Source organism: Galeopterus variegatus, unplaced genomic scaffold, assembly GCF_000696425.1.
Source record: "Galeopterus variegatus unplaced genomic scaffold, G_variegatus-3.0.2 Scaffold2503, whole genome shotgun sequence".
Taxonomy (NCBI): domain Eukaryota; kingdom Metazoa; phylum Chordata; class Mammalia; order Dermoptera; family Cynocephalidae; genus Galeopterus; species Galeopterus variegatus.
Window position 1 is genome coordinate 198,039 of NW_007728614.1, and position 27,659 is coordinate 225,697.

The 27,659-nt window shown below is 36.5% G+C and overlaps 1 protein-coding gene across 3 annotated transcripts; it reads right to left on the reverse strand.

The window, feature by feature from the left end:
* Positions 1-77: 77 nt before the first annotated feature.
* On the reverse strand, positions 78-27,655 carry PAQR3 (progestin and adipoQ receptor family member III). 3 transcript variants are annotated; one of them, XR_551168.1, is made up of 8 exons: positions 27,341-27,615; positions 23,923-24,085; positions 18,094-18,249; positions 14,527-14,724; positions 11,990-12,080; positions 8,412-8,560; positions 5,668-5,777; positions 78-232 (listed from the first exon to the last, which is right to left on the reverse strand). XR_551168.1 is itself a non-coding variant. In XM_008582011.1 (7 exons), exons 1-6 carry the CDS (start codon positions 27,523-27,525, stop codon positions 8,418-8,420), a joined length of 936 nt encoding a protein of 311 aa, XP_008580233.1. In that variant the 5' UTR covers positions 27,526-27,615; the 3' UTR covers positions 5,652-5,777; positions 8,412-8,417. The 3 variants fall into 3 exon arrangements, 2 of the variants coding, with proteins under 2 accessions (XP_008580233.1, XP_008580232.1); XM_008582011.1 differs by lacking the exon at positions 78-232 and having other exon boundaries at positions 5,652-5,777; XM_008582010.1 differs by lacking the exons at positions 78-232; positions 5,668-5,777 and having other exon boundaries at positions 5,833-8,560; positions 27,341-27,655.
* Between the last annotated feature and the right edge of the window lie 4 nt (positions 27,656-27,659).

The following is a 27,659-nucleotide window of genomic DNA, read 5'->3' on the forward strand; positions in this document are numbered from 1 at the left end:
CTTTATATCATTCATTCTTACAGGTCAATCAGAATAGGTGATTTTTAAATAAACCAAATAGAAAAAGGAAGTATCTCAACAGGGTAGTAACTTGATGCCTCTTCGAAGTAGGAGAAAAGGGAGCTAAATTGCAAGCTCTAACCAAGGGTTTCTGCTACTGACATCAGAGCACAGAAATGCTTGTGTGGTACTTCCAGTGAAAGCACTTGGCACCATTCCAGGTGTGTAGCCACTGAGAAGGAACAGTAAAACTGTGTCATTATTTTTGATATCAGAATGTCACTTTTGTGTGCATATCCCAGGCTCATTCCACATCCAGCATTTGAAACTATAGTTATTTGTACATACACAGGTTGCATTTGTGAATTTTTAAAAGATGTCTCCTAATTTCTTCACAGTAAAAAACAATCTAGCTCTCTTAATTAGAAAGTTATCTTGAGAGTGCAGAGATTTCAGTCCGTACCCCTTTACAAAGCAGAGCCAGAAGTAACTGAAAATTGTGCCTAAAACTGTTTCACTTTTAAAAACAAGTGCCATTAATATGGAATATCTAATGATAAGTGTGCAAAACAATGCATGTTAATTAGCTCAATTTAGCCATTCCGCAGTGTATACATATTTCAAAACATGTACACAATAAATATATACAATTTTTGTCAAAAAATTTAAAAATATGGAGTACCAACAAAGAAGTATAGAACTAAAACATAATGAAAATATATGATATTTGAAAAACAAAAAATGATATAGAAGAAAAACTACTTTAGAAACACTTTATATTATTTTTGAATGGATTCGTGCCCCAGGTTTTTGTCATGTTCCTAATAAAGCAGATTATTGGAAAAACTGGGAGTGAGGACAAGGGTTAAAGAGAAATTTATTTCAGAAAAAAAAGTAGCTGAAACCATGAATTTTTAAGACATTTACAATGTAAAAATCATGTTGCATTTAATAATGTACTTTATTATATTACCACCTTCACCAAATACTCCCCAAGTCATAAGCAACAATTATTTTAGTTAGGTTTGGAGGGTGGAGTAGTTTTAATAAAGTGCACAGAACAGTGACACCCACAAAGCCTTATAGGCAGGATTCACATGACCTGTTTCAAGTACCTCTGCGTTAATATACCAGATCTTAAAATGGATGTAAGTATCAGATGATAAGGCACTAGCATTTTAACTCTGCTAGGCAATTGTGTCTTTAGTGAAAAGAACCTAGCTACCAAATTGCCTTCTTTTTTTCAACACCGCAAATCTTAATTAGAAATTTGAGGTTGTATAAAAATTGTGTTTAGTGGTAGTAATCACATACGTGAATTAATGTGAATATCGTATCTGCTTCTTGTGTCTCCAACTGTTTTAAGTTACAATTAACTGTCCTTCCTTGTTAGATTAACGTTTGGAAGTTTCTAGAACTCTTACAGCTATTTACAAAAAGGAGTGGAAAGTCTTTTCAACTGGCACTCTTTTTGATTGATGTAAAGAGTATTTTGAGTAATCTTATTAGAATTTCCTAATTATAGTGCCCCAATGGGATAAGCTATTTAACTATTTTCACAGTTCTGAACTTGGAAAGAAGCAAAGTATATGTAACTAAACCACATGTTCATTTTTTTTATTGCTTCTCTTATATGCTAAATCAAATACAAATTTCTGGACAGATAGGGAAGCAGTATGTGAATCATAATGTAGCACAGGCAGACCAAGCATTACATTACTATTTAGAGTTGTACCTTTAGAGCTGGACTGCACCAATTACTCTGTCCTTGTGCCAAAGGCAAATATTGTGTTTGCACCTTTTTTTCTGATTCTCAGGTTGATTAATATGCTAATGCAAACTCTCAAGTAGATGTTCTTTAGAACTTTATAAAATTGACTTAAGTGATATTTTCTTTTAAAAGTGAAGAGTTGATGATTACACATAGTAAATTCATGAACTACAGTAGGTTTGTATCAAACAGAAGAATTTTTTTTTTAAATGAAAATGTGTTGGTTGACATGTACACAATAATGCTTCTTTGACTATTTTAGTCCTTGTCTCTGCTAGACCTCCTGAGTTGCATCATTTAGAAGGCGTAGTGGATAAACTAATGTGGTCTCCTTGGGATGTAAACATGAAATACCTAGAGTTCTACTTGTTTTTCAGTACACTGTATAATTTTAAATGATTCACACACTGATGTAGACCCCTTGGCCTATCATGTTGGATAAATTCTGAGGAAACAACTCCAATATAGCTTAAAATATTTACATTATGTTTATTATAGCATGGCCCAATGACTTTCTTCTTTTGAGACTGTAGCTCAGAGGAAGACTTAGGATTCAATTGGGGGATCCAATGGGAATAGAAATGGGGGGATTCCTTTGTGTTGAAGTAGAGGCATTTTTCCCAAGGAAAAATGGAGTATAGATTTATACTTTCCATTTTTTTCATTGTTTCCCACCACCATGGTCAAGGTGTAGGTCACTCCACACAGCTGATGCCTAGGTAATTCCCTTATGAGAATAAAGCTCCTAAGACATGTGAAAGCACTTAATATAATAGCTGGCACACGGCAGTCAAAAAGTTTGGCTTTTCTGAGTATGGGATGGTCCAATTCTGGTTTAAAGAAGGAAAGTAAAATAAATAAATAAAATGCATATATGTATTTTCCTGTTATTATTTGGGTGTCTCCTGTAATTCTTTAGGATGTGAAGTAGTCATAACTTTAAACCTGTTATACTTGAACATCACTAAGGGAAGTAAAATATTATGAAGTTAGCAAAAACCTGAGGCCAAAGTTGTTTCCTAACAGCTTTAATAATGCTTGTTGATTTTGAATAATCCTTTAAAAAGTGGACCATTTGCTTAGTTATTTTAACATTATCATATCAATAATATGTTAATATAAATAAGATCAGCTTTTATGGCATTGAAGAATGTATCTGCTAAGACAAAAAATGCTTGATATATATATTTGTTGGAGGAGAAGAGGTTGTAGGCTGGATGAAAATTTAACTGACTAGAATATTTATTCAGAAGTATAACCTCCCCTTCCCTCAACCCCTGTGTATGTGTGTATTTGGGCATAGTTATGACATTATCTGGATTTCCAGATAGATGCACCTTTCAGTCCTACTCTGTTATTGTTTAACAGTGATAGACTGTTGTCCTCATCTTGCTGGTGGAAAATACTAAGGTGGAGCCCACTCTTCTATGCTGATGTTCATCAGGCCGAGCAGTTTTCTTACTATTCAGTTACTCTGCTTGGTTTATTTTAGGTTTTGGTACTTCACATAAACACTGTTAGAAGGTACAAGTGTGTGAATATCACTAGTTCTAAGGAGTTTGGGTACATTTATTTTTATATATGTAAAACGTGCAGTGAACTTTCCTTCTCCCTCTTTTTTTCCCCCCTTTTTAGCAAAACTACTCTTATCATTTTAGGTCCAGTTATTGAGTTGACAGTCTACTGTGAGAATGAAATACATATCTACTGTGAGAATAACAAATGATAGTTTATTTGAAAACTTTTATACTCCTTGGTGTTTTATATATTAAGATAAAAATATAATACACACACATGCATGCACATGTCACATCTCTCTACTGTGGAGTTAATGTGAATTTTTTAAAAATGGAATTACAACCACAGTCATATCTAAAAGAACATTCACTCCTAGTGAGGGTTTACAAAAGCCACTAAAAGAATAAGGTAGATGAAAAGGGTCATTTGGGGTTATTTTTGTTTCATTTTAAAAGTTATAGTGCTACTTTTGAAAGAATTATTTTTATTACTACACTCTTTTGTGATTGAAAAGTCATCTTAATAGCAGTATAGAAGCTACTTTTTAATTGCTGGCAAACAGCTTTAAGTGCACTTTCTTTGATTACACTTCCACTTTTTGTTAAACTTGAATTTTCTGAAGCCTTTTATGTACCACTAAGCAAATAACTTTAACCTTTAAATAAACCAATTTACATCTTTATTATATTTCTAATTGTTATAAAACATACTTGCTAAAGTAACTTCAGTCCTCAAATATAGCTGGGAAACTTATGAGAATCAGTTGCTTTTTTTCCTTATATCTAATTAAGCACTAACTGATTTGTACTTTATTGCCTTTACATTGCTTATTCTTTTTAACTGAATTCTGTTCCTGATTTCATTTTGTTTGAAATTTAAAGTTATTTTCTTACTGTATTTATCATACCTACTGTTTTAACCATCTGCTTTCTTTAAATGCAATAAATTCCATAAAAATTGCATATTCTTTATAATAAGTGACTTTGGAGTTTTTCATTATTTGTCTTATTAAAAGTTTTGGATGTAAACTTCTATTCAGTTCTTTCATTTACACTACAGACATTAAACACCTATTATGTACTAGCTAGTGGGATAGAAAAATGAATAAAATTAGATCCCTGTTCTTAAGGAGATCTCAGTTTAGGACTTAAGTAAGAAAATCCATTTTAACATAGAATTATTGCAGCAAGAACACTTACTAGTACAATTTTTTCAGACACTAAAATTACTGATACTTATAATGAAGAATGTAAGGCAAAAACAAAAGATTTTGAAAGGCCCTTTGAATAACTGTTTGGCATAGTTTTTATGTGTAATTTATTTTTTAAACCCTTTAAAGGCTGCTAAGATATATAACTACTAACAATATTTGGTTAAAAATATTTTAATCCCTGACTATATCAGAAAAGAGGCTTTGACACTAAAGAGAAAACCTAGTTATTGGATTGATGGACTAAACTTGGCTGTCAAGTGTGCATTATTATGTATTATTCCGCAAACTGGAGTTTTGAGATTGGTGGCCTACAGAAAGATTAATCTTATTTGTTATTAATGAACTTTTTTTTGAAATAGTAACATTTATCTAAAGTTATGTGGAAAAATAAGGGCTTTGTATCTTATTAATAAATGGTGCAAAGTAGCAAAATATCACAAATGATTAAAAAGTTGTATAAAAAAATAGTTTGCAGTGCATCACTGTTCAAATTCACTTTGAGTTAACCTCTTTAGAGAAGAACTTGCTGCAATTTGAGCTATTTATTTTGGGTAATTAATCCCTTTTTTCCCTAGGAAGCTCAAGCATCATAGGTAACATGTACAGTAGTTATTATATTGAAGGCAGCATGAGCTTTGAAGGTTTATTTATTACATATTAAAAAAAGAAAGTTCAGACGGTTGGCACAATTAGATTAGATGCACTGTTAGGTAGCATTTTGATCCTAGACTTACAGAGCAGGACTAGAACCTTGGTGACGGTTCATTGCCGCCCTCTAAGAATGCAGGTTACTTTTCACAAGAGACCCCTACTGCTATTTTCCTCTCCCTCTGGAAAATGTTTTCTTAAAGGTTGTTTCAGTTTTGGATCATTATGTCCTTACTTGGGAAGTACTGTACAAAATTTCAGGGGACCTTGGAACTCAATAACATCTATACATCTTTTCAATATAAACAGTTATTGTGATAATGAATATATAAGACACTTCTGCCTCTCCTGTAATAGCCGAGCTGAGTCACCACACACTTTGGCAGGGTAGAATTACCAGGAATGATGACTTCAGGTGGATATGGACCTACTCAGCTCAGTAACTGGAAGGAATCCAGAAGTGCAGGCTTTGCCCCTTGACATTTAATACTGGGCAAAATATATCACTAGTAGGTACCTGCCAAATGGAGAGTTGTACAGCTTTATGCCAGTCAATCACAATCTTCCAATTGGATACTCTGTCCAGGTGGTATGCCACAGATATTCCCTGATTCTTCATTCCTGATTCTAAAATATGATTTTAAAGCTGTTACGTATTATAAAGAATGACAAGCAGCACTTAATATATTTAGTAAACCCAGTTTATTTATATAATACATCTTTTGCCATGCAGTTTACTAAATTGCACTCAGTGTAATAACAAAAAAAGCATTTTGCTATTTGAAAATGGCTGTATATGGAAAGATAACTGTTTCTAAATGAGTTAACTACAACCCTATAAATTGCTACAGACAATTTAGAACAGCCATAGATAATTTAAAAATGTAGTTGTAAAATCTGGAGGTAAAGAGCTTTTATTGTTTATACACTGGTAAAATTAAAAGTCTTTTTTAGTACTGTTGCTGAAGAGTATACTTTTAATCATATTTTAATAAATCTGTAAAAACAAAAATAACTTAAATATACATTATTACAAGGCTCAGATTTGTAGGAAATTTTTAAATATTCTTTAATGTTAACAATGTCTTAAAAATATTACCAGTAGTGCTGTGCACACAGTAGGTGGTCAGTAAATACTGACATACAGAAGTATTTATAGTTGACAGCAATCCACATTCATTCATTCCCTACTTTATAATAAATACATCACAGCAAAGATAAAAATGAGAGATGATAGCTTTCTTACCATATTTAACATTTTCATAAAAAACTGAAATGTTTACATGGGATAATTTTCCCTACAGTCACACCTACATGCCTTTTAAATTCAAAGAAACTGTTGTTAGAAAACACAGTATGCTCTTTTTATGTATTAATTCAGATGGCAACTATTAAATAATCCATATACTATAACAAACCCAGGAATTTAAAAAAATAAAATGAAACTTAAGGATCAATATTTTTTTTTATTGTGAGATGATTTTATTATAAAAATGGTTCCATCTCTAACATAACTGGACTTCCCTTTCATTTTTAACTTAATTATAATTAGTGTATTTCATTTGGCCAAAATGACAAAATATCTACTTAAAAGCAATAATATCATTTAAGCCAATAAGGGATGTTTTAGGAAAAATATATCCTACTGAGAGACTTAAAATATGGAACAAATTTGTATCCTTATGAGGTAAAATAGCCATTTTCAAAGTAGCACTCCGTCAGTGTGTCCTTACTGAGCCTATTGCGCGAAGAATCCCCTCACTGAGATACTAGTATATTCCAAGAACACTACACTGGGAAGAAACACAACATTTTACAGATGCACAAACTGAGGCACATTAAAGTAACTTTCTTAATATCAGATGTACAAAAGTTTCACCATTAATCAACATTTTTTGATACTGAGTAATTCTGGAAATATGAGGGCTCTTCAAAAATTTCATGGAAAGATTCATATTACCTTCTATTTTTCCACAAACCTTTTGAAGTACCCTGTACACCAGTATTTAAAACAGCTCATGTCAACTCATTAAGAAACTTGGGTAATATTTTATATTCCAATAAACAGCATAAGTTTTTATGAATGTCTGCTTTAAGGGATGTAACTTAGACTAAAGAATGAGAAGGTCACATTGTATGATAGGGCAATGAGATCTGTTTTTTAAGTATATACAATAAAGAGCAAGTTTAATGCTTCAGGTCCAAATATTAGATAGCATTTATCAATACTTTCAATTATCAATGCATTGCTAACACATGCATAAACAGCGGACTAGAGCACAGGTGAATAGCCACATCATCAAACGGGGCATTTGCATGACTTTGTTCTAAGGCTTAAGGTTCAGCTTCATTTCAGGGTCAAGACAGGGCCATCTAGATTCTATGGCCTTGACAGTAGCACCCATAAAGTTGGCAACCTCTGTCAGGAAATTTAGGACTGCAAATTCACAGAGGTGAAAGCTCTTCTGAGATTTTGGGATCAAAAATCTAATGCATTCCACTCACAAGAATTTATTATATGGAATTAAAAGGCTCGGGTGGTTAATGACTTGGTTATTTTAACTTGTTGCCTAATCATGGAATAGGTTTCTAACGTGATTCTTATCTGATAGAAAATGACAATGCAAGTTCTTTTCCTCTTCTCAACACCTCTCTCAACTTAAAGGAGAGGAAGTTTAAAGTTTTTGCTCTGGCAAACTAAAAATTCCAGTGTTCCTAGAGAGAAGAACCTATAGCTGAAGGAAATATCTTAAGTGCCAGTTTCCAACAAACCATGTATTTAAAGGCTAGTGATTATTTAAAATCACTATTCTAGCTTGTGTTAAAGCTTAGGCTGTAACAATCCTCGCCTTGATTAGGCACTTAAACTGTATAATTTACTGAATATATCTTCTATTAAAGTAATCACACAAGATGACTCCATTTTTTAATGGAGATAAGCCCTTCCTAAGGAAATTAAGCTGGTGTTAAGAAAAGTGAATCCTATTTCTACACTAGTTTCACATTCATTGTTATTCAGATGTTTCTTATGATTGCCAACTAATTTTCACTTCCTGTACAAGCAGCAAATTAGTAGTTTTAAGGGTCTGTAAAGCAATTACTACAAATCCCCAAGTACATTTTTTCCATTTTTATAAAGCATTACTCATGATACATTAAACAAGAGGAAAAAGGAAAAACTAATGGGAATCTTAGAAATAGTGGGGTATACAACTCCCCATTATATATTGCTTAACAACTGAATTCACCAGGTGGCCATACCTGAATTCACAAATGTGAAACATAATCAGCACAAGGCTTGCTATGTCTGTACTGCATGACATACACTGTTGACTGATGCCACCAATATAACATCACTACTGCAAGGATATGCCATATTTGGTGGCTTGATCCGAGGTAGTTTAGTTGTCCTGGAGAGGAAGATAGAAAGAAAATAACATTGATTGTAGTACTTTGATATTAAATGAAAAATATCTTTCTATTTCTGGCCTTAGAAGTATGGCTTAGCAGCAGAAAAATTTTGATAGTCTCAGAGTGCCTGGAGACTAACTGGAGATTAATTCAGATCCAAATGTTTTTTAAAAAGGATGAATTCATATTTGGGTCTAATTTTAAGGTTTTATTCATTAAATACACAGGTTAATTTTAGAAATACTATTCCAAGTTTGTTTTCAAAATCTAACTTGGTTAATTTCAGGAATTTGACCTTTGCCTCCCATGGCTCAACTCATATATCTATAGAATGAAAAGAAAAAAACCACCACATTATATGAGAGGCAAAAAACCCTAGTGTTACAAATTATGGTGTGATTTAGGTATAAATGCAAGAAGCTGATGTACTGTTAGATATGAACCTGCTAGAAGCATGTTTTATTTCAAGCAGGTGTTCAGGGAGAAAGTTCAGACCTGAATCTTGTGCTCTTTCACTAATGGACTAATCTACAGAACGTAATTAGTAGTAACAGGTTAATTAACTAAGGTTGATCTGTTCATATACAACTTCAGAGAACAATTTAATTTCTTTGTTAAATGTTAAATTCCAAGGTGATTAAATAATTAACACATGGAAAGCTTCTTGATCTTTCTCAGTAAACAAATAAGAAAATAAAGAGCTATAATTTGAACATAAATAACTTTACTCATGGTGCTTCTATGGTCATGTAATGTAAATATTCTGTAACCTTCTCTTTTTTTTTTTTAAACCAAGAGTAATCAGTCCAGTACATAGCTTTTAAAGTGTAAGTAAACAGGATTCTTTCTGTGTGGGTTCTTAGCCTTCTTCTGTGCCATGAAACTTTTGGACAGTCTAGTGAAGCCTACAGACCCATTTAAAAAACAAAATATAGACGATTACAAAGAAAATTGGTTATCTTGTAATATAAGTATCACAGATCCACTGAGTTCTATTCATGGACACCTTGAGGGTCCTGGACCCACCAAACACCATTATGGTATTTATGTATTTTTAAAAATTTAACCTGAGCTAGATAAAAACTTTTAGGTTTAAATTTTTTTATTTCTCAGTTGTAGTGGATTGAATTATGTCCCCCCAAAATTCACTGAAGCTTGAATTGTGTCCCCCAAGTTTTATGTATTAGAAACTTGGCCCCCACTGTGACTGTCAAAGAGGGTGGGAAATCCTATTACGGTAATTGAAAGGTGGGGACTTGAAGAGGTGATTAGATGGTAGGACCATGCCACAGTTAATGAATTAAAAATGGTGGTCATGGGTGTGGTTTGGAGGGCTTTAAAAGGAGAGTGAATGAGCAGGTTAGTCTCTCTACTCTCTCTGCTCCACCATTTTCACAATGTGATACCCTGCCATCACTGTCACCACCACCAAGACTTTGACCAGCTGTGTTCCCTGGACTTTGGACTTCCTAGTCTCAGAAACTGTAAGCAATAAATTTTGTTTTCTTTATAAATCACCCAGTTCCGTGTATCTTTTTATAAGCAACAGAAGCAGATTAATACAGCAGTATTCACCCTTTGCTCTGCCCATGCTTCTCTTTATAGCCAGGTCACACATGAGGACTGGCCAGAGGTTTCTAAGGTATATACACAAGAATATTTGAGACTATTTATCACTTTTAACTGTAAAGACTTCATTTTTTACAGTCTCTGTATCTACACTGCTCTCCTGTGCCTGCACTCAACCATACCTTCGACTACATGGGGCACATTTTATGTCAAGTTTATCTTGGAGGAAAGTTATGTACCATTTGATCTTTTATAGGTGTAGTATATTAGACACATGGTAACTCCTGATTTGAATATCTGAAGGCCTCAAAATACTATGGTCATAATCACACAGTAGAGAGAATTTGCCTGGTTCAATTTTCTACTTGTCGGATGAAGAAGAAACAGAATTTTTAAAAGAATTACTAATAAAGTGATACAAAAATGTATTTTACCAGAATTGTTTTCTGAGGAAAATTCCGGCTCTGCCTGGAATATGGGTTGTCTTCAATTCAGGGGCATGTCCTTGTTATGTTCCCAAATCCTAATGTTTACACTCAGGTTCTTCTTTGTATTCCCATTCTTATTTAAAGCTCAATGATGAAAAACCAAGTGCACAGAGGAATGCCTGAGGATCTATGGTGTATTCATTCTCTGAACCAGGGTTTGTTATTCTTTCTTCTTCCCTAACACACCTGAGAGAGGTACCATCCCATCTCCAATTCATTTTGGAAGTGATTTTTCACCCAGAAAGAATGGGGGAACAGTTTACAGTTTGGATTTAAACTGCTCCCCAACTTCTGGATCTCCAAACTGAAAAATCACTGTTTTACGTACTCTAAATGTTATTCTTGAATCAAGCCAAAGCTTACCTGGATTTGTATCATTCTGTCCCTTACTAAACCACCTATTTCACTTACAAGACTGGGGTTGAGAAACATCATCATCATCATAATTACTAACATTTATTGAGTGCTTACTACTTGTTAGAAACTGTGTTAAGTATTTTACATGCATTTTCTCATCTAATCCTCACAATAACATCAGGAGAAAAAGCATTATCTCCATGATTCAGATGAGCAAACTGGAGCTGAGAGAGCTTAAGTAAATTTAGTTCATGCAGCTAGTAAATGGCCGATGTGGGATTTGAACCCAACCAGTCTAACTCCAGAGCTCAACCTCCCAACAAATACATGTTTTTGGGAATGCTTTTCACTTCACTCTTAGTTATTTTCCATCAGAAAATCTTCTCTCTGGACTGAAGAAAGGAGAAAGCTATCCTACCTTTGAGTGACTGGTTTTTGTATATACTGGGGACATGAAGATTCTTAACTTTTACTATTTTCTTCTTAGCATGGGTGCCAGGAAGCCGAAACCCAGATTTGTGTTATTTATTTTATAGAACTTTATGATGTACATATTATAGGATGTTCCTAAACCTAGCTTCTTTTCATCACCCTTTCTCTTATTGTCCCTCTCTTTTCTTCCTTTATTTCTTGCTTTATATATTTCTGCACATATATATTACTTTCTAAGAACCAGTTGGTATATAAATAAGTAAACAGTAGTTGATAATTAATGCTTGACTTTAAAAAATAACAGTGGCTGGGAGGCAGAAGACTCTCAAGAGTCTAACGCCAACTTTGTCGCATGAGACGTTGTTAACCACACCTACTAGACTCAACTCATATTGTGAGGATGAAAGGGAAAGTTTGTGAAAACCCTTTGAAAGTTAAAGTTTTGGATAACATTTGGGAATAGAAGAAACATTCTATAATCAATAATAGTGAAAAAAAATCTAAGTTTTGATGCTCTGAAGCACATACCTCAAGCATGTATTTAGAATGAAATTACAAAACTGCTATAAAAAAGATACCTACCTGGAAAATACCGTTCTGGAACTTTGGAAATGTAGAATAGGAAAGCAAGAAGAGCAATCATATACATCACAATTACTCGGGGTGCAAAGTCCTGAAAAGCAAAACATGTTTTTTCAAAGATCTTGCTACTGTTACCAAATTCCCAATTTATTATGAATCTAATGGTGGAATTTAACACTTAAATCTGAATTGTTCTGCAGATAGTCTCCAATAATAGAAAACTTGATCTCAATACTGCAGGAAGCAGTCCATGAGAATGAAGCATAGAGAATGCTCTAAAGGTTAGGCTACTAAAGGAGCTAAAGCTTTTTTTTTTTTTTTCCTTTTTTGTCTTTTTTCGTGACCGGCAACGGATCGCAACCCTCAGTGTCGCGCCCGTACCGGACCGGGACCAGCAACGGGATCGCAACCCTCGGTGTTGCCCCCGCACCTCGCTCAGCCAGTGAGCGGCCGGTCTGTATGTGGGATCCGAACCCTCGGCGGGAGCACTGCCACGCTTCCCAAGCGGCGCACTGCAGCAGTGCGCCACCGGGCCGGCCCTAAAGGAGCTAAAGCTTTAATAGTGCTGAAGGTCCTAAGGGGGACCAACTCCATTTACGATGTAGGTATATGGGTGGATTGCACATGGAAATGGAGTTACCAGTTGAACAAGTAACACGACTGAAGACCAGGGACTTATGGCTGGAAAAGACCTAAGCAATTCTGCCCAAGAAGAAATCTGCTTCAATATCCCAGATTAATGGTCCTCTTATATAATATTATAGGAAGAACTCCATCTCACTGCTGATGCTCTGTTGGGAAGGTTTTCCTGGCCCTGAGAAAATCAACCAGCTATAACTTAAACACATTGTTCCTAATTATGGTTATAAACCTAATTTACCAAGAACCCATTTAAGAAGTAAAGACAGATGATTTCTCTTTCCACTTCAAATATTTGAGAATTATCATGGCCCTCCCTAAATCCTATATTCTTCAGATTAATCAGCCTAAGATTTCTCGAACATTCTAGAACACAACTTCATCCCACCTCCCAGGATTAACCCTTTTGGAACTTTTCATCTTTGGTTGTGCCCCTCTTTCTATCTTTTTAAAATTAGAGCTTATCAAAGAATTTCCCTGAAAGTTTCCCTTTGCTTACTCATTGGAATGATCTGTGATTACATCAGAATTCCATCTTTGTGAGCTGCCCTCTTTCTAAGCCATATTTCTATTTTAAGATTTCTAAACATGGGAATATTCCCATTTTTTTCTGAGTTTCTCTAAAATTCACTGACTTAATGGGTATTGTTCTTTTCCTTCATCATTATAAGCTTAAAAGAGATGTTTTCACCACATCTCAAAATTTTGGTCACTTCTGTATCAACAACCAGTTATTCATTTCTGGTAAGAATAAAATCTGGAGTAGTTCCCCATTCTATTGTCTTTACTTTTTTTCGGGGAGTCAAAACTGTCATAAAAATAATATTTTCAGATAGCAGGATCGCTAACGTATCCCATCACTACAGTTATTTTTCTTCCAGTTTCCCAATCTTATAAAGAAAGCATCACCCTTGTCCTAAAAGGGTCAGAGTTGCCAGATCACATCAATTAATTCACTCTATCACAGAACTTCCTTTCACCATGTTGTTGCTAACTTCATGCAAGTGAATGTAAGCCTACTAATAGTCCCTCCTCTTCTAATAAAATCTGATTCTTTTGAACAAAACCTGCCTTTTTAAAGTCCCACATTCTAGACAAAGTTCCCACTGCAACAAGTGTATGTGATTTCTGCCAGACTTCTTGGCATATTTATTTGCTTATGTTAAAATTTGTCAAGTTTACTCTCTAATGCACACTTAGAGCATTTTTACAAAGATCACTAAGAGGATTTCTAATTCTTCTTCTCCCCAAGAATACTGAGTTCTCACTGAGGTTCTTTCTAATGCACATCAATGGTTCCCCCATAATATCTAACTCTAATTGCTCTTCTTTTATTTCTCAATACATTTTCCATGGTGGGTCAAGTATGCTTCCCAGGCTCCAGCTATCAATAAAATGATGACCTCCAAATCTTCACCACTAGTGTCAAACTCTTGCCTAAATTCTAGACCCTATCTCTACTTTTACATCCTGTAGATACCTCAAACTCAACAGGTCCAACAAAAAGCTCTTCTCAATCCCTCCTCCACACAAAAAAACTCAACCTCTCCTACTTCTATACTGGCGTTATCATTGGTATTATCACTGGTCCAGTAGACAAAGCTAGGAATTTCAGAGTCCTCCTCCACAGGTAAGGAGTTACGTATTTACACACTAAGGGTAACAGAAAAAGAACTAAGAATGTATTATTTCACAGAAAGACATCTCAGGAAAAAAACATTAGAGAGACTTTATCTCTACTCCTGTAAGACATGCTTATTTGCATAGCTGCGAAAATTATGGCATCAATATGCAATTACAAATATGCTCTCAAATGTCAAAGACCCACCCACTTGGCCTGATTACATTAGAATTGAAAGGCAAAACATAGAGAAAAATATTGACTACACTCAACCTACCTGTACAATAGGAGCACCAATTCCTCCATTGAGCCAAATCCAGTGAAGAGTAGGGATCACTCCATATCCCGAAACAGAACAAAAGATGATAGAACGGAGCCTCTGCCATTGCTGTGTGAGGTAACTGGGATGAATCTGCGCAAAGAACACTGCCAGGATCATAGCAAGCACTGTGATCAAGTACACTTGACGCCAATACTAGAATGAAAGGAAATCAAATTTTAATTTTGCTATTAACAATAAGAGAAGAAAAAGTAATTTTGGTTTCTCCATTACACATTCCAAACTCTATTTATTTGGTATTTTCATTTCCAAATAGGATTATCTTCCTTTCTTAAAAAAAATGCATGTTCCATATAACTGTTAGATTTCTTAGGATGAAAAACCAAATTCCAAAGTGAGCTGGTAAAAGACTACATTTATTCATATGAAAGCACTTTCTGAGCACCTATGATATGCCAGGCACAGTTGAAGTCCTGTAGAAACAAAGAAGACTATGACATGGACTCTCTAGTGGGTGAGCTCATAGACTTGGGGGGGGGTGGGTGAAGAAATTGTAAACAAATGATTATAATCTAATGATAAGTACTGTAACTGAGTTATGAACGGAATGTTGTAGAACCACAGAAGAGAGAACAATCAATCAACTTTACCTGCAGTAGCTAAGAAATGCTTCACAGAGGAGATGACATCTAAACTAGGTCTCGAGGAATATATAAGATTTTGTGGGAAGAGGGAGTTCTCAAGAAAAAGGCACAGACAATTCAGCAGAGATGTTTTGAGAAGAGAGGCTGAAAGGCAAGCATACTGTCAGACTAAATATTTGGAACTTTGCCACGTTGGTAATAGGGAATAGCAGAGTTCTTTAAGAATGGGATGACATGGTCATTTTCCAAGTTGACTTATTAGAAAGATAACTCTGACATCAACGTAGAAAAGAAAGAGGTGGCAGGAAGCCAGCTAGGAAGATATTAGGATACTGTAGTTTATTCAAAGAGAGAATGGGGGCTGGGACTCCTGTTGAATAAGGAAGATGTGAGCACTGGACTCAGGAGGCATTTTTGGCAGAATGTGTGAGAGGACGGCTCAACTGTTTTCTAGCCTAAAAGGCCATGTAAATGTTTCCATTACTGGAGCAAATAAGGCTGGCTGGTTAGCTCAGTTGGTTAGAGCTTGGTGCTGATGACACCACGGTCCAGGTTTTAATCCCTGTATGGCCAGCCGCCAAAAAAAAAAAAAAAAAAAAGAAGCAAATGAACAAAGATGATCCAGGTGTGGTGTGTGTGAGACAAGAGAAGAGGATAAGGAGCATAAAAGAATGTTCACTTTAAAATATATTAAGTTTGAAGGGTTTATGGGATATGTAGGTATCTAAACGAGCAGTTTAAAAAGCTTTTGAAGCTTAAAAGTTAGCATCAAAGGGCCGGCCCGTGGCTCACTCGGGAGAGTGTGGTGCTGATAACACCAAGGCCGCTGGTTTGGATCCTATATAGGGATGGCCAGTTAGCTCACTGGCTGAGCGTGGTGCTGACACCACCAAGTCAAGGGTTAAGATCCCCTTTCCCGGTCATTTTAAAAAAAAAAAAAAAAAAAAAGTTAGCATCACAAAGGATAAGAGTTCTTAACCTAGGCTCCAAGGACTTCTGTGGGGCTATAAACTTCCTGAAATCACATATCAGATTGTTTGTTAAGCATGTACCCTACTGTGCGTCTCCTGCATCGAGAGTACATATTTTTCAGTCTCATTTTGAAAGCAGCCTGTGTTGCTTAAAAGGTAAAGGGCCACTACAGCAATCGAATACTTGGAAAGAATTAGAAATCTGGGGGAAGAAAACAATTTTTCCTTTATATGATCACGGACTGTATTAGCTCCAGTTGCTTTTTCCTTTTAATCTGTTCTTGAACTTCTAGTTTTTCTGACAACAGATTTATAAAAAGTACCCATTTTGATGTCTAAGCTAAAGGGGTAAACAGAAAACAGTTTTAAAGAAATATAGGATAAGATAATCAAAACAATTCAAATATTATATGACTGCTCTCATAAGCTCCTAGTTATCAGCATGTTCCCCCTAATTTTTTTAAAGATGTAAACAGTTTGATGCAAAATGAATGTTATGAAAGCTGAGCAGACATAAATGGAGTTTCCTACTCATATCAAATCAATTTACAACAATGTTAATTGAATATATGTTTATGTTCCAAAGTAATTAGTTTATAGTATAATGTTACTATTTTAGTATTACTAATGTTATTAGTAATTAGTTTATTAGTATAATGTTTACGTTCCAAAGTAATTAGGCCAAATGGCTCATGTTTAAGTGACTACAATTAAGAATGCTCTTAAACATTCAAACCAAATTTATGACTTTTCTTTTTGCTAGTTTTACACACCAGATATGTTGACAGTTTTCTCTGTTATTGTTTAGAGACAAAGGTCCTATTTAAGAATCCCCAAAAAGTCAGAGGAATCCTGTGCTGTAGCCAATCTTCCCAATAAGTGAGGGCTGGGGATTGTGGCTTACAGAACCAGCTGCACTGGCTGGGGGTGGGGAAGACAGGCTCTGTTCCTTGTGAGTAAGACTAGAACTAACTAGTAGGTATACTGCTCCTGAGGCAGAAGCTCAGTCTTGGCTCTGAGAGGCAGGCAAGTGAAAGGACAAAAATAAATAAATAAATAAATAAATAAAAGTGTGGCAGGAGAACAGGAGGAAAAGAGAGGAGGGTGGATAGGGACTTTCTGAACGGGAGAGCTTGAGGTGCACTGAGCCCATGGGAAGATTCAGTTTGCCTTTCTGGCTGGAATTTGAGGAGATGGGTTAGGGGTTATTTATATTCCATAAGATTTGGTTGGCCAACATGTTTAGGTCAGGTACTGTATTATCTGATCACAGTGTTTCACAAGGTAAAAACTGACTTTTGTAACCTTAGGGACAGGGGCAGAGTTATCTAGAACTCAGAATAGACACTTCTTATATTAAGGTCACTCAACCAGCTATCTGGTGTCTCTAGGTCTGCCTGCCAATATAAGACTGAGGAAAGGAAAACATATTTCTTATAGAAGAATATGGGTCAATGCACTAACAGATAAACCTTCTTTTATTTTTTTCACTGAGAGGAGTAAAGGATAAGATGGAAAATAGAAAGCCATAGCCAACTTTGTTTAACTTCAATTCCAAAAACACAAAGATAAAAGATATGTAATGTGCATATTTGAGGAACCATGTAGCCATATGGATTTAGTGAAAACATTAATAATTCAATGTTTATATTAAGTTTTAGAAATAACTTTATATAATATATATATATATATAAATAAATAAATAAATAAATGGAAAATTAGCAAAATAAGTATGGAACTGATAAGGAAAATTAGCAAAATAAGTATGGAACTGATAATAGATGTTAGAGATCACAGGGTCCTCTTGAAAAAGTTTATGCCTACATAAAACTCTTCTGTTTATTCTGCAAATTCATTATGTACTTATTCAAAAATTCAAAGGAACCATGGCGAGAAAACCTAAGATCTATATATGAAAGGTAGAATGTAAAATGTTTTAAGCTACTTACATTATTACAATAAAATGCATAAAATACCCCCGAGACATAACACCCCAGTATTCCAATAGAAATTCCTGCATAATCTAATGCCATCCATCTTCGACAGGTTTTTTCTGACCGATGGCAGGAAAAAAGATGATAGCCCACAGAGCAAAGCATACAGACCTATGGAAAATAAAAACAAATCTTAACAAAGTGAAACAGAAATTAAAGCAACTCATGCATGATGTTTAGGGAAGTGGTTAAGAGCACAGGCTTTCAAGTTAAACATACTTGGGCTTGGATTCTAGCTCAGTGCCTTACAGGAGGGCAAGCCATGCCATTTCTCTAAGCCTTAATTCCCTCATGGGTAAAATGAGGATAGCAGTCATAAAGAAAGAAATGTAAAATGATAGCTATTTTATAATAAATCAAAGAACATAGTATTGTATGATATAAAAAATAGAAGCCCCTCCCATTCAATCTATTCCCCAGAGGAAGCCACTGATATGTGTCCTTCCAGGTATTTTCAATAGGTATATCAAACACCTGTAATATAGAAAACTACACACACATGCAGACATGATAAATATATACATTTTCAAAAAATTAACGAAATAGAATTACACTATACATTCTGATACAGAATTTGCTTTTTTCACTTAATTTAAGACTTTTCACATCTGCCTGAGATTCACTGTACAGTTTACTTTTTTTTTTTCCCCTTTTTGTCTTTTTTCGTGACCGGCAACGGATCGCAACCCTCAGTGTCGCGCCCGAACCGGACCGGGACTGGCCACGGGATCGTAACCCTCGGTGTTGCTCCTGCACCTCGCTCAACCAGTGAGCGGCCGGTCTGCACGTGGGATCCGAACCCTCGGCGGGAGCGCCACTGCACTTCCCAAGCGGCGCACTGTAGCAGTGCGCCACCGGGCTGGCCCTACAGTTTACTTTTAAGTTCCAAGGTAAACACTGCTTTATTGTCTCCAAGAAGAAATAACTGTGATTTGCTCACTTCACATGGTTGCCAAATTGAGAGCAAAGCTAACCTGATTCAATCAGCTACTCTGATGATTCATAGGGCTTCTATGGAAGAAGTCCCTCCAGACATCAAACACCTGCTGTGTGTCATATATTGGAGGGGAACAGAAAGATGAAACTTCTACTCTCAAAGAGATTTTTTCAGAAACAAGTGAATAAATAGTGCTGTAAGAAGTCCTGCAGGAAAAGTCTATGCAAAGCATAATTAGAAAATCGAGGAGGGAGGGTACTGGCTCTGTGGGTGTATGTGTGCATTTGTGGGGTGGGAGAAAGGATTGTCACCTAAGCTGGATCTTAAAAGGTTGAGCTGGCATTTATCAAGGACATAAAAAAGGTAGGCACATATTTATGGCGGTGGCGGCGGGGGAAGGCATCCACAAGGAAAAGAAGCATTTTGAAAAATACAGAGCCATTAAAGAAAGTCATGTGGCCTTCTTCATGACATGATTATGACATTAAGAGGTTTTAACTTCAATATTATGGCCTAGGTATAATACTACTGAAGATTTTAAGTTCACCCTTATAGAGGTTTGGACTAGAAGGGATGATACAGGAGATATACTAGTATGTTTTCTGTCACTTACAACAGAATACCTGAAAATGGGTAATTTATAAAGAAAAACAGTTCTTTTGGAGGCTGGGAAGTCCACAGTCCAGGGGCACATCTGGTGAGGACCCTCTTCTGGGTGGAAACTCTCTACAGGGTCCTATGGCAACCACGGTATCACATGGCAAGAATGGCATGAGCAAGAGAAGTAACCTCACTTGCTCTGCTTATAAAGCCATCAGAACCACTCCCTGACAACCCATTAAACCATTACTCCATGAATGGATTAATCCATTCATTAGGGCACAGTCCTCATGATTCAAACACCTCTTAAATGCTCACTTTTCAAATACCATAATCGGATTTCCCATCCTCTTAAACTGTTACAATAGGGGTCAAGCTTCAATGAAATTTGGGGGACATTCAAACCACAGTAGGAGGTTACAAGAATAGCCCTGGGAAGCAATGACAGCATATACTAAGCTAGGGACAGTGAGGGTGGAGAGAATGGGACAAATAAACAATATGAAGTAGGTCCAACTGATAATCATTTTGTAAACAACTGCTAAGGCAGTAAAACGGTCATCTAGCTACTCAATATTCTGGTCATTAAACAAGCCTAACCAGTTTCTACTGATTCAATATCAATATTCAATAACAATGTACTTAGTCACAACTTTACTTCTTCATCCACTGTCTAAAATCCTTCTTGATCTATGCTTTTTGGTTATTAAGCTACCAGAGTTTATTGACCCAATTAAACATAACTTTAAGAAGCTCAGTTATGCGCTTTTACAGATGATCCTTGAGGTTAAGCACCATAAATCAGAACATCAAATGTATATTCTCATTGATGGGGAAAGATCTCCTTATCACAATACAGAATGACACAACAGCAGGTCATAAAATAGCAAGAAGAGATGATTATAGCTTAGGTAAACAGACAGGTAAAATCAATCAGGTAGGCAAGTGTTATGTAGCCCAGGCACACACAAACTGGAGGAATTGTAACCCAAATGTCAAATGTGGTTACCTCTGGGAAGTGACTTGTACTTTTTTCCACAAACTTTTTTGTTCACTTGAATTTCTACATGAGTATATCTTATAGCAATAATAAGAAACAACAATAAAGCTCATTTCATTGGGAAAAGGAAAATAAAACAGGAAAGAGAAAAACTATGGTATCAGAGGAAAAATAAAATAGTGTTGATAGAGAATTGCAAGTTTTTAAAAAGGTAATCTATATTTAGTATGCCCTGTTTAAAAAGAAATGTACTATTGTTAGAGTTCCTTAAAAAAATGACTGAAAAAACATCTGGTAAAAATTGAGTATGTTTTAGTTATAATGGAAAATTTCCTTCTATGGAATATCTCACTCCTTCGAGGTAGCACTAATTAGTGTTACAACCTACATCTAATCTTCTTGGCATGATAACAAAATACCTCATGATCTGGTCCTTGTTTACCTCTCCAGCCTCATTTTTCCCATATTCCTTGGACTCAACCACAAAGACCAACATCTGCAAACCCAGAAAGCGCTTAGCTGTCTCTTGTTTCTGGGCCTTAATTATTTTTTCTGCTTAAATGCCCTGCCTCACTCTTCTGCTCTCTGACAATTGTGGCTCTGTTCAGCACTGTATTACCAATGCCTAACATAGTGCCTGGATGAATACAGGAGGTATTCCACAAGTATATATTGACCTGAATGTAAATGAACTGAATCTATGGAAAGGCATTCTCAGATTTTACTTTTCTCATTCAGAATAAAAATACTCTTGGGAAGATTCAAAACCCCTGAATTACTGCTATAGATTGAATTGTGTCCCCCAAAGTTCCATGTTGGAAACATAACCCCCACTGTGACAGTGTTAAGAGGGTGGGGAATCCTATTATGTAACTGAAAGGTGGGGCCATGAAGAGGTGATTAGATTGTGAGGAACATGCCCTAGTGAATGGGTTAATCTACTGATGGTTTAATGGTGGCCACAGGCATGGTTCTGATGGCTTTAAAAGGAGAGACAGTGAGGAGGATAGTCTCTCTCCTGCTTCTGCCATTTGCCATGTGATACCCTGCATCACTATAGAGTCACTACCAAGAACATGACCCTCACCAGATGTGTTCTTTGGCCTTTGGACTTCCCAGCCTCTGAAACATTAAGCAATGAATATTGTCTCTTACAAATTACCTAGTTTAGATAATTTCTTATAAGCAACAAAAGCAGACTAATACAATTACATTCTACTATTCAGAATCTACTCTACTCTATTAATCTGGTTGGGAAGAAAGCACTGAGCATAAAGAGTGGGTAGGAGTGACAAAAAATGATATATCTTTTAAAAACTAAATGTAAATCAATATTAATAAATATACTTATGGTTTACTGCCCATTGACCCTAAGAACTTGGAAAATTCAGGTAAACAAGCTATAATTTCATAAAAATAAAAAGAAAAGAGTGGTGTTTTTAAGTAGGGAAGATGTGCTCATTTGTCTTTATCAAGCTGTATAGCATGTAACAGAAAAATCATTACACTAGCAGTTAGGAGAACAGGATTTTACTATCCTGCTGAATAATTCTGAGCAAGTCACTGTAATACTTTGGGTATGTTTTCTCATTGGCAGTTATTGTATTTATTTAATCCTTTTCATTTTACAATAAATTGTTTTCTTAGGCCAATATGGAAATTAATATGTATTTTCTGAATTAACATCAGCTGTGGCAGGTGGTGAAGGGCTAAAGGGCAAGTTTAGGGGTAGAGAAAAACATGGGGAATTCTCAAAGTGGAAAATATCCATAGAGCTAATAGCCGAGTATAAACCAGTTTTTATTTATTGATGATAATTATTAAGAATATCTCAGTCTAAGATAAGATGTATCTAAAAATTTAACTCTAAAGTAGTTGGCTCATTTCCATTATAAAACTAGAAGTAGATTCTAAGAGATATTTTGCTCTAATCAGGATAAAAATTAACCCTCAGAAAGAGTATAACTTAAAAAAATATTAAAATTTTTTTTCTGATGACACAAAAATCCAGAGCTTTCTTGCACTCATAGAAATTTAAAATATTACTCCAGAAATTGGAATTAGAAAAAAAGAGGAAGAGAGATGGTTCTGATGTGTTTCTTAGTCATTTAGGTCCAAAGTTTTAACTTGAGTAAAATGACAAAAGTATAAAATAAATGATACGCAATAAAAGCAACACCTGTGCACTTGATATATGGGACCACCTCTCAAACTGGGCAACAACGGGTTAATTGCAGGAAATGCTGGTCTGTGTCTGTTAGGAGGAAGGGAGATGACAGCTTTTTCTTTTAGTTTTTGTTTTTCTGTACTGTGCATTTTTTTGAACATTTTAAAATATCAACAGGATTATGGCCCACACTTATTTTTTGCTTTAAAATGATCTGTTTGAAAAACTATTAAATGTAACTTTTAAAGGCACTTTTACAGATCCTTGAAGAAAAATGTAAGTGCTTTGGAGCTAACAGATACAAGAGATAGAGAGGAACAGAAACTGAAAGTATTTGGAATCAGACAACTGTAAAAGGATCAAAGGAAGTTAACATTACAGCAACAGAAGAAAATATCAATACCAGCAAAACAACACAGTAAAATACAGTATGGAAATAACAAATACAAAAATCGCAGATATAAAAAGGAAAAAAGATGAGAAATCTTCCCAAACAAGTTTTTTTTTTTTTTTTTTGTCTTTTTCCGTGTCCGGCAACGGATCGCAACCCTCAGTGTTGCCCCTGTACCGGACCGGGGACCGGCAAAGGGATTGCAACCCTCGGCGTTGCTCCCGCGCCTCGCTCAGCCAGTGAGCGGGAACCAGTCTGTATGTGGGATCCGAACCCTCGGGCGGGAGCGCCGCCGTGCTTCCCAAGCGGCGCACTATCCAGTGCGCCACCGGGCCAGCCCCCAAACAAGTTTTAAGTACACACTAGTGTTCTACTTCAGCCAGATAATAGAGTATACTAGTACTAATCTTAAAGCAAAGATGCCTAAAAAAGTAGGGAAGAGGAAAGAAACAAATTTGTTCAATCTTTGATATTTATCGCATTTCAAATATACTCTCATTAATAGCAGGTAAATATACTCTCATAATTACAGACATTTTGGTGCTTATGTTATGAAAGTGAATAAGCTAACTTATATGCCATTTTGGGGACTCTTTAAAGCAAGTGGGAGCTCTGAAGTTAGATCACCTGCTCAACCCTGTCTGGAGAAAGTTCTCTTTACCAGTAATGGTGTTTGTGAAATGACTTACCTGGAAGCAGAAAAGACAAATAGAACAAATTACAAAATCTTCTCTGGACGCACTTGCCGAAGGTAACACAGATGTCATGTCATATATTCCCAAGGTGAAGAAGAGAAAGAAACCCAGCAAATGACTCCAGATGTTTACCGTCTCATTAGATAAAATAAACAAACTGGAAAGTAAACAAACATGAAGCTCAGATTCATACTGGATCACTTACTGTCAAGCATTGAAGGTTTAGGAACAATTTTGGGGAGTAACCTAATATTTGCTACTTTAATCCCTTAACCCCATTTGTATCTTTCTAAATTTGATTTTTTTATTTAACTTAATCTTTCTTTAAGTTCTTCCACATCTCCACCAATCCTGGGATCTTAAAACCTTTTTTGGTGCTCACCTCTATTACCATACTTAGTATTTCCTGCCTTGCATTAGAGTTATTTACGTATAAATTCCATCTTATTCTCCAGCCTATCACCTCCCTCATGGACAGCAACATTTATCTTTATGACAACACTGTTCCAAGCACAGTCCCTTGCTCAGATTAGTTGTTAAATGTCTACAGAAATGAATGTGCAGATGAAAACTGAATGCTAGCTAGCACACTTTGATGTCAATAATAGGTATCTGAAAACCTGCTCAGTTCAAGGTTAGGTGCAGACTTTACCTTTTAAGTACTCAATGAATACAAATACAAAGTTAAATGGAATTAAGAGAAGCAGAAAAAATACAAATTGATCCGCTGGAAAGGTTCTTTGAGTAGGCATGCTGGAACAACTTTGCTGTGGATATTTTGAAACCAAACTAATTTCCAGGTGGCATGGGTTTATCCTTTTTAGGAACAATGGGAGGTTATTTTTAATACTGGTTCTACTTGCCCTCTTTCAAAATGCCTTAACTGGTCTTGGTAGCACAAGTGGGTGGAAAGTATACATCAAGAGGCTCACTGTCCCCTCTCCTACCCCTGGCCACAAATTAGCTTTGGCATCTTGAGCAAGTCACTTAACCTCTCTAGGCTTCAGTTTCTTCATCTACAAAAGAGCTGGATTAGATGCTGCTGCAACTTTCTGCTAGCTCCTTCCTTAATTTTGTGAAATGGTTCTCCGGATGTTGATAGAACTCATCTGATTATCCAAAGGTGACATTGCAACTAAAGATGAAAATATTCTTGCATTTCTCTTGCAACATCTAATCTTTTTGTTTAAACTAAGGTCTTTGACCTTCACTGATTCAGAAATCCTTATTAGTAAGCATTACCATGTAACTCTAACCTACTGAATTTGCAGCAGTGCATCACCATGGTTCTCACTTTCCCATTTTTACAAATAATAAACAGCAAGGTCTCAAACTATCAAACAATCACAAGAATAAAGTAATTCTTGTATCACACATTTCAGGCTTTATCCTGTACAAGCATCAAGTATAAAGACCACTTATAATTGGGGGAAGGGATGCAGGAATGTGCAGGAAAACATCTAACTACACAACTGTTTTGCCAATCAATACTAGGCCCTGCCTGTTGCCTCAGAACTTTTCATTTTGTGAAATCTAGTATAACCTGATTAACTGAACTGAGAGGCACAATCTTTCCATGTTCCTTTCAACTAACAGAGTATTGTTAGAAATGTTATGACATGCAAAACCTCCTCTCATATCCAAAATCTGTCCTGGTCACCCTTGAAAGCTAAAAGAAGAGAGGATAAAAGCTGAACCTGGAAAAGATCACCTGGTGGGAAAAGCACTTGGAAGAATATCCCCAATAGAGGATCTACTCTTATTGTTTGTAAAGTCAGGCACTCCATACTCTATTCAGCTTTAAAATCAATAATCATATTCATCCTCATCATCTGTTCATCTTCTAAATAACTGATGATAACAGCCTCCATTTATCAAGTGCTTATTAGGCCCTGTTTTGCATTTTACACACTTAATCTCATTTAATCCTTATTACCTTCTGAAGCAGATATTGTGGCTACTCTCATTTTTACAAAGGGTGAAAATAAGGCTCAGAGAGGTTAACTTTTATTCAAGGTCGCACAGTTGTTAAGTGGTATATTTGGATAAGCTAGTCTTTTTGACTCAACAGCTCAAGATCCAATGTTCCGTACTTCATTTCCCACTGAGCTTCGGCCCCTAACAAGTGAATGCAGAGGACAACTGCTAGGTGGGTATAAAATATTTAAGGCAATTCCCCATCCTACCCTTGTGGAACACCACATCCACAGCAGGGCCAGCTCTGATTTCTTGCATAATTACTCATGCCTCGTAATTTCTCATGCACAGGAGGCATCAGGGAGGAAAACAGTAGTTAGGATTCAAATTGTGAAGTCTTGTAGGCCATCTATTCAAGCCAAGTAGGGATGGACAGTGATGTCACCTTATGACCGTGAGTCACAGAAACAAGACAAAAGGAAACAAGGATAGGGAAAGACCAGGCTGGAGAGAAGATCAAGAACCAGACATGTGATTGCTGCTTGAGCAATTCAACAGCCCACATTCCAGCACTGGGGTTTGCCATTACAATGACCTGGAGCTAACCAACATTTTTACTTTAATTCTCCTAAAGCAGGGTCCTGTATTTTAGTACATACAGTGAGTTTTGACAGAAAGCTATTCTAGGTACTAAAACAGAAATTTTTCAGTTTTGTTTTTTTAAACACAGGCTTTCAAGGGACTCTGGTTTTAAAGATATAGAATGATAAAGAAATTCCTTTCTTAGAGACGCTTCTGTTGTGCTCCAGTAGAGGCTGGGTGCTCCGTTATAGGCTTTTTGCTACAGTGCTTTTCTTACACAGCATTTTCCACACTAGTTATTATATAATGGTATAATTATCTCTTTAAAGTCCGTCACCCAGGCTAGACCTTAGTAGCTTCATCAGAACAAGGGCTACTTCTGCTGTCTGATAACAGTGCCTAGCACCTAGCAGGGGCTCCATAAGCATTTGCTAAATGAATGAATCAGGGTTTTATATATATATATATGAACTTGTTTCCTATTAAGCCGGCATATATCTGGCCCAAAGCATTTGAATTCCCACAGGGCTAAAAAGAAACAAAGCTTAGGTATACATAGGGCAAATATGGCTCGGCCACTGAGAGAGGGATCGATTCCAACATGTACCCCAATGAGCACCAAATGGAATAAAGGATGTAAAAGCGCTTTGTATACAGCAAAGCTCCACAGGAGAGTTGGTAATTATGATCACTGTTACTATATTTATAATTCCGTGGATCAGTACTCCGGCGTGGTTGGAGGAGAGCTAACCAGAGAGGAGAAGCGGCAGAAGGGGATGAAAAAGATGAGAAGATGGGGATGCGACGAAACGCTGGGCACGGAGAAAAGCGGAGAAGCAGCAGCGAAACCAGACAAAAAGAGTGCAGGTGAGAGGAGGGGCGCGCCGGGCGGAGGGGCCAGACTGTTTGTTACCTTTTGATACACAGCCTGGAGGGCAGGTAGGCCCGGTAGCCGTCGGTGATGTACGGGTTGTCCTTGAGGGACACGGGGATCTGCTCGTAGGTGTAGAGGCGGATGCCGCGGGGCACCAGCACCGGCCAGTACTGGTAGCTGCCCAGCTCGATGTAATGCGCGCTCTTCAGCAGCTTCTGATGCATCGTTCCCGGCCGCCGCCGCTCCCGCCTCGGAAGCTCGCCCAGGCCCCGCCTCCCCGGGGAGGGGGCTTCGCCGCTGGAGCCCCCGCCCCGGAGCCGGCAGACGCGGCACTAGGTCCTACGAACCCGCCGCTGTC

Excerpts from the sequence above, each read along its gene's own strand:
- PAQR3 (XM_008582011.1), bottom strand. The coding sequence starts at position 27,525 with ATGCATCAGAAGCTGCTGAAGAGCGCGCATTACATCGAGCTGGGCAGC. Across the intron at positions 14,725-18,093 it reads ATGCATTTTATTGTAATAAT|TATTGGCGTCAAGTGTACTT; the intron begins GTAAGTAGCTTA and ends CTTTCATTCTAG. Across the intron at positions 8,561-11,989 it reads TCCAGAACGGTATTTTCCAG|GACAACTAAACTACCTCGGA; the intron begins GTAGGTATCTTT and ends CTTCCTCTCCAG.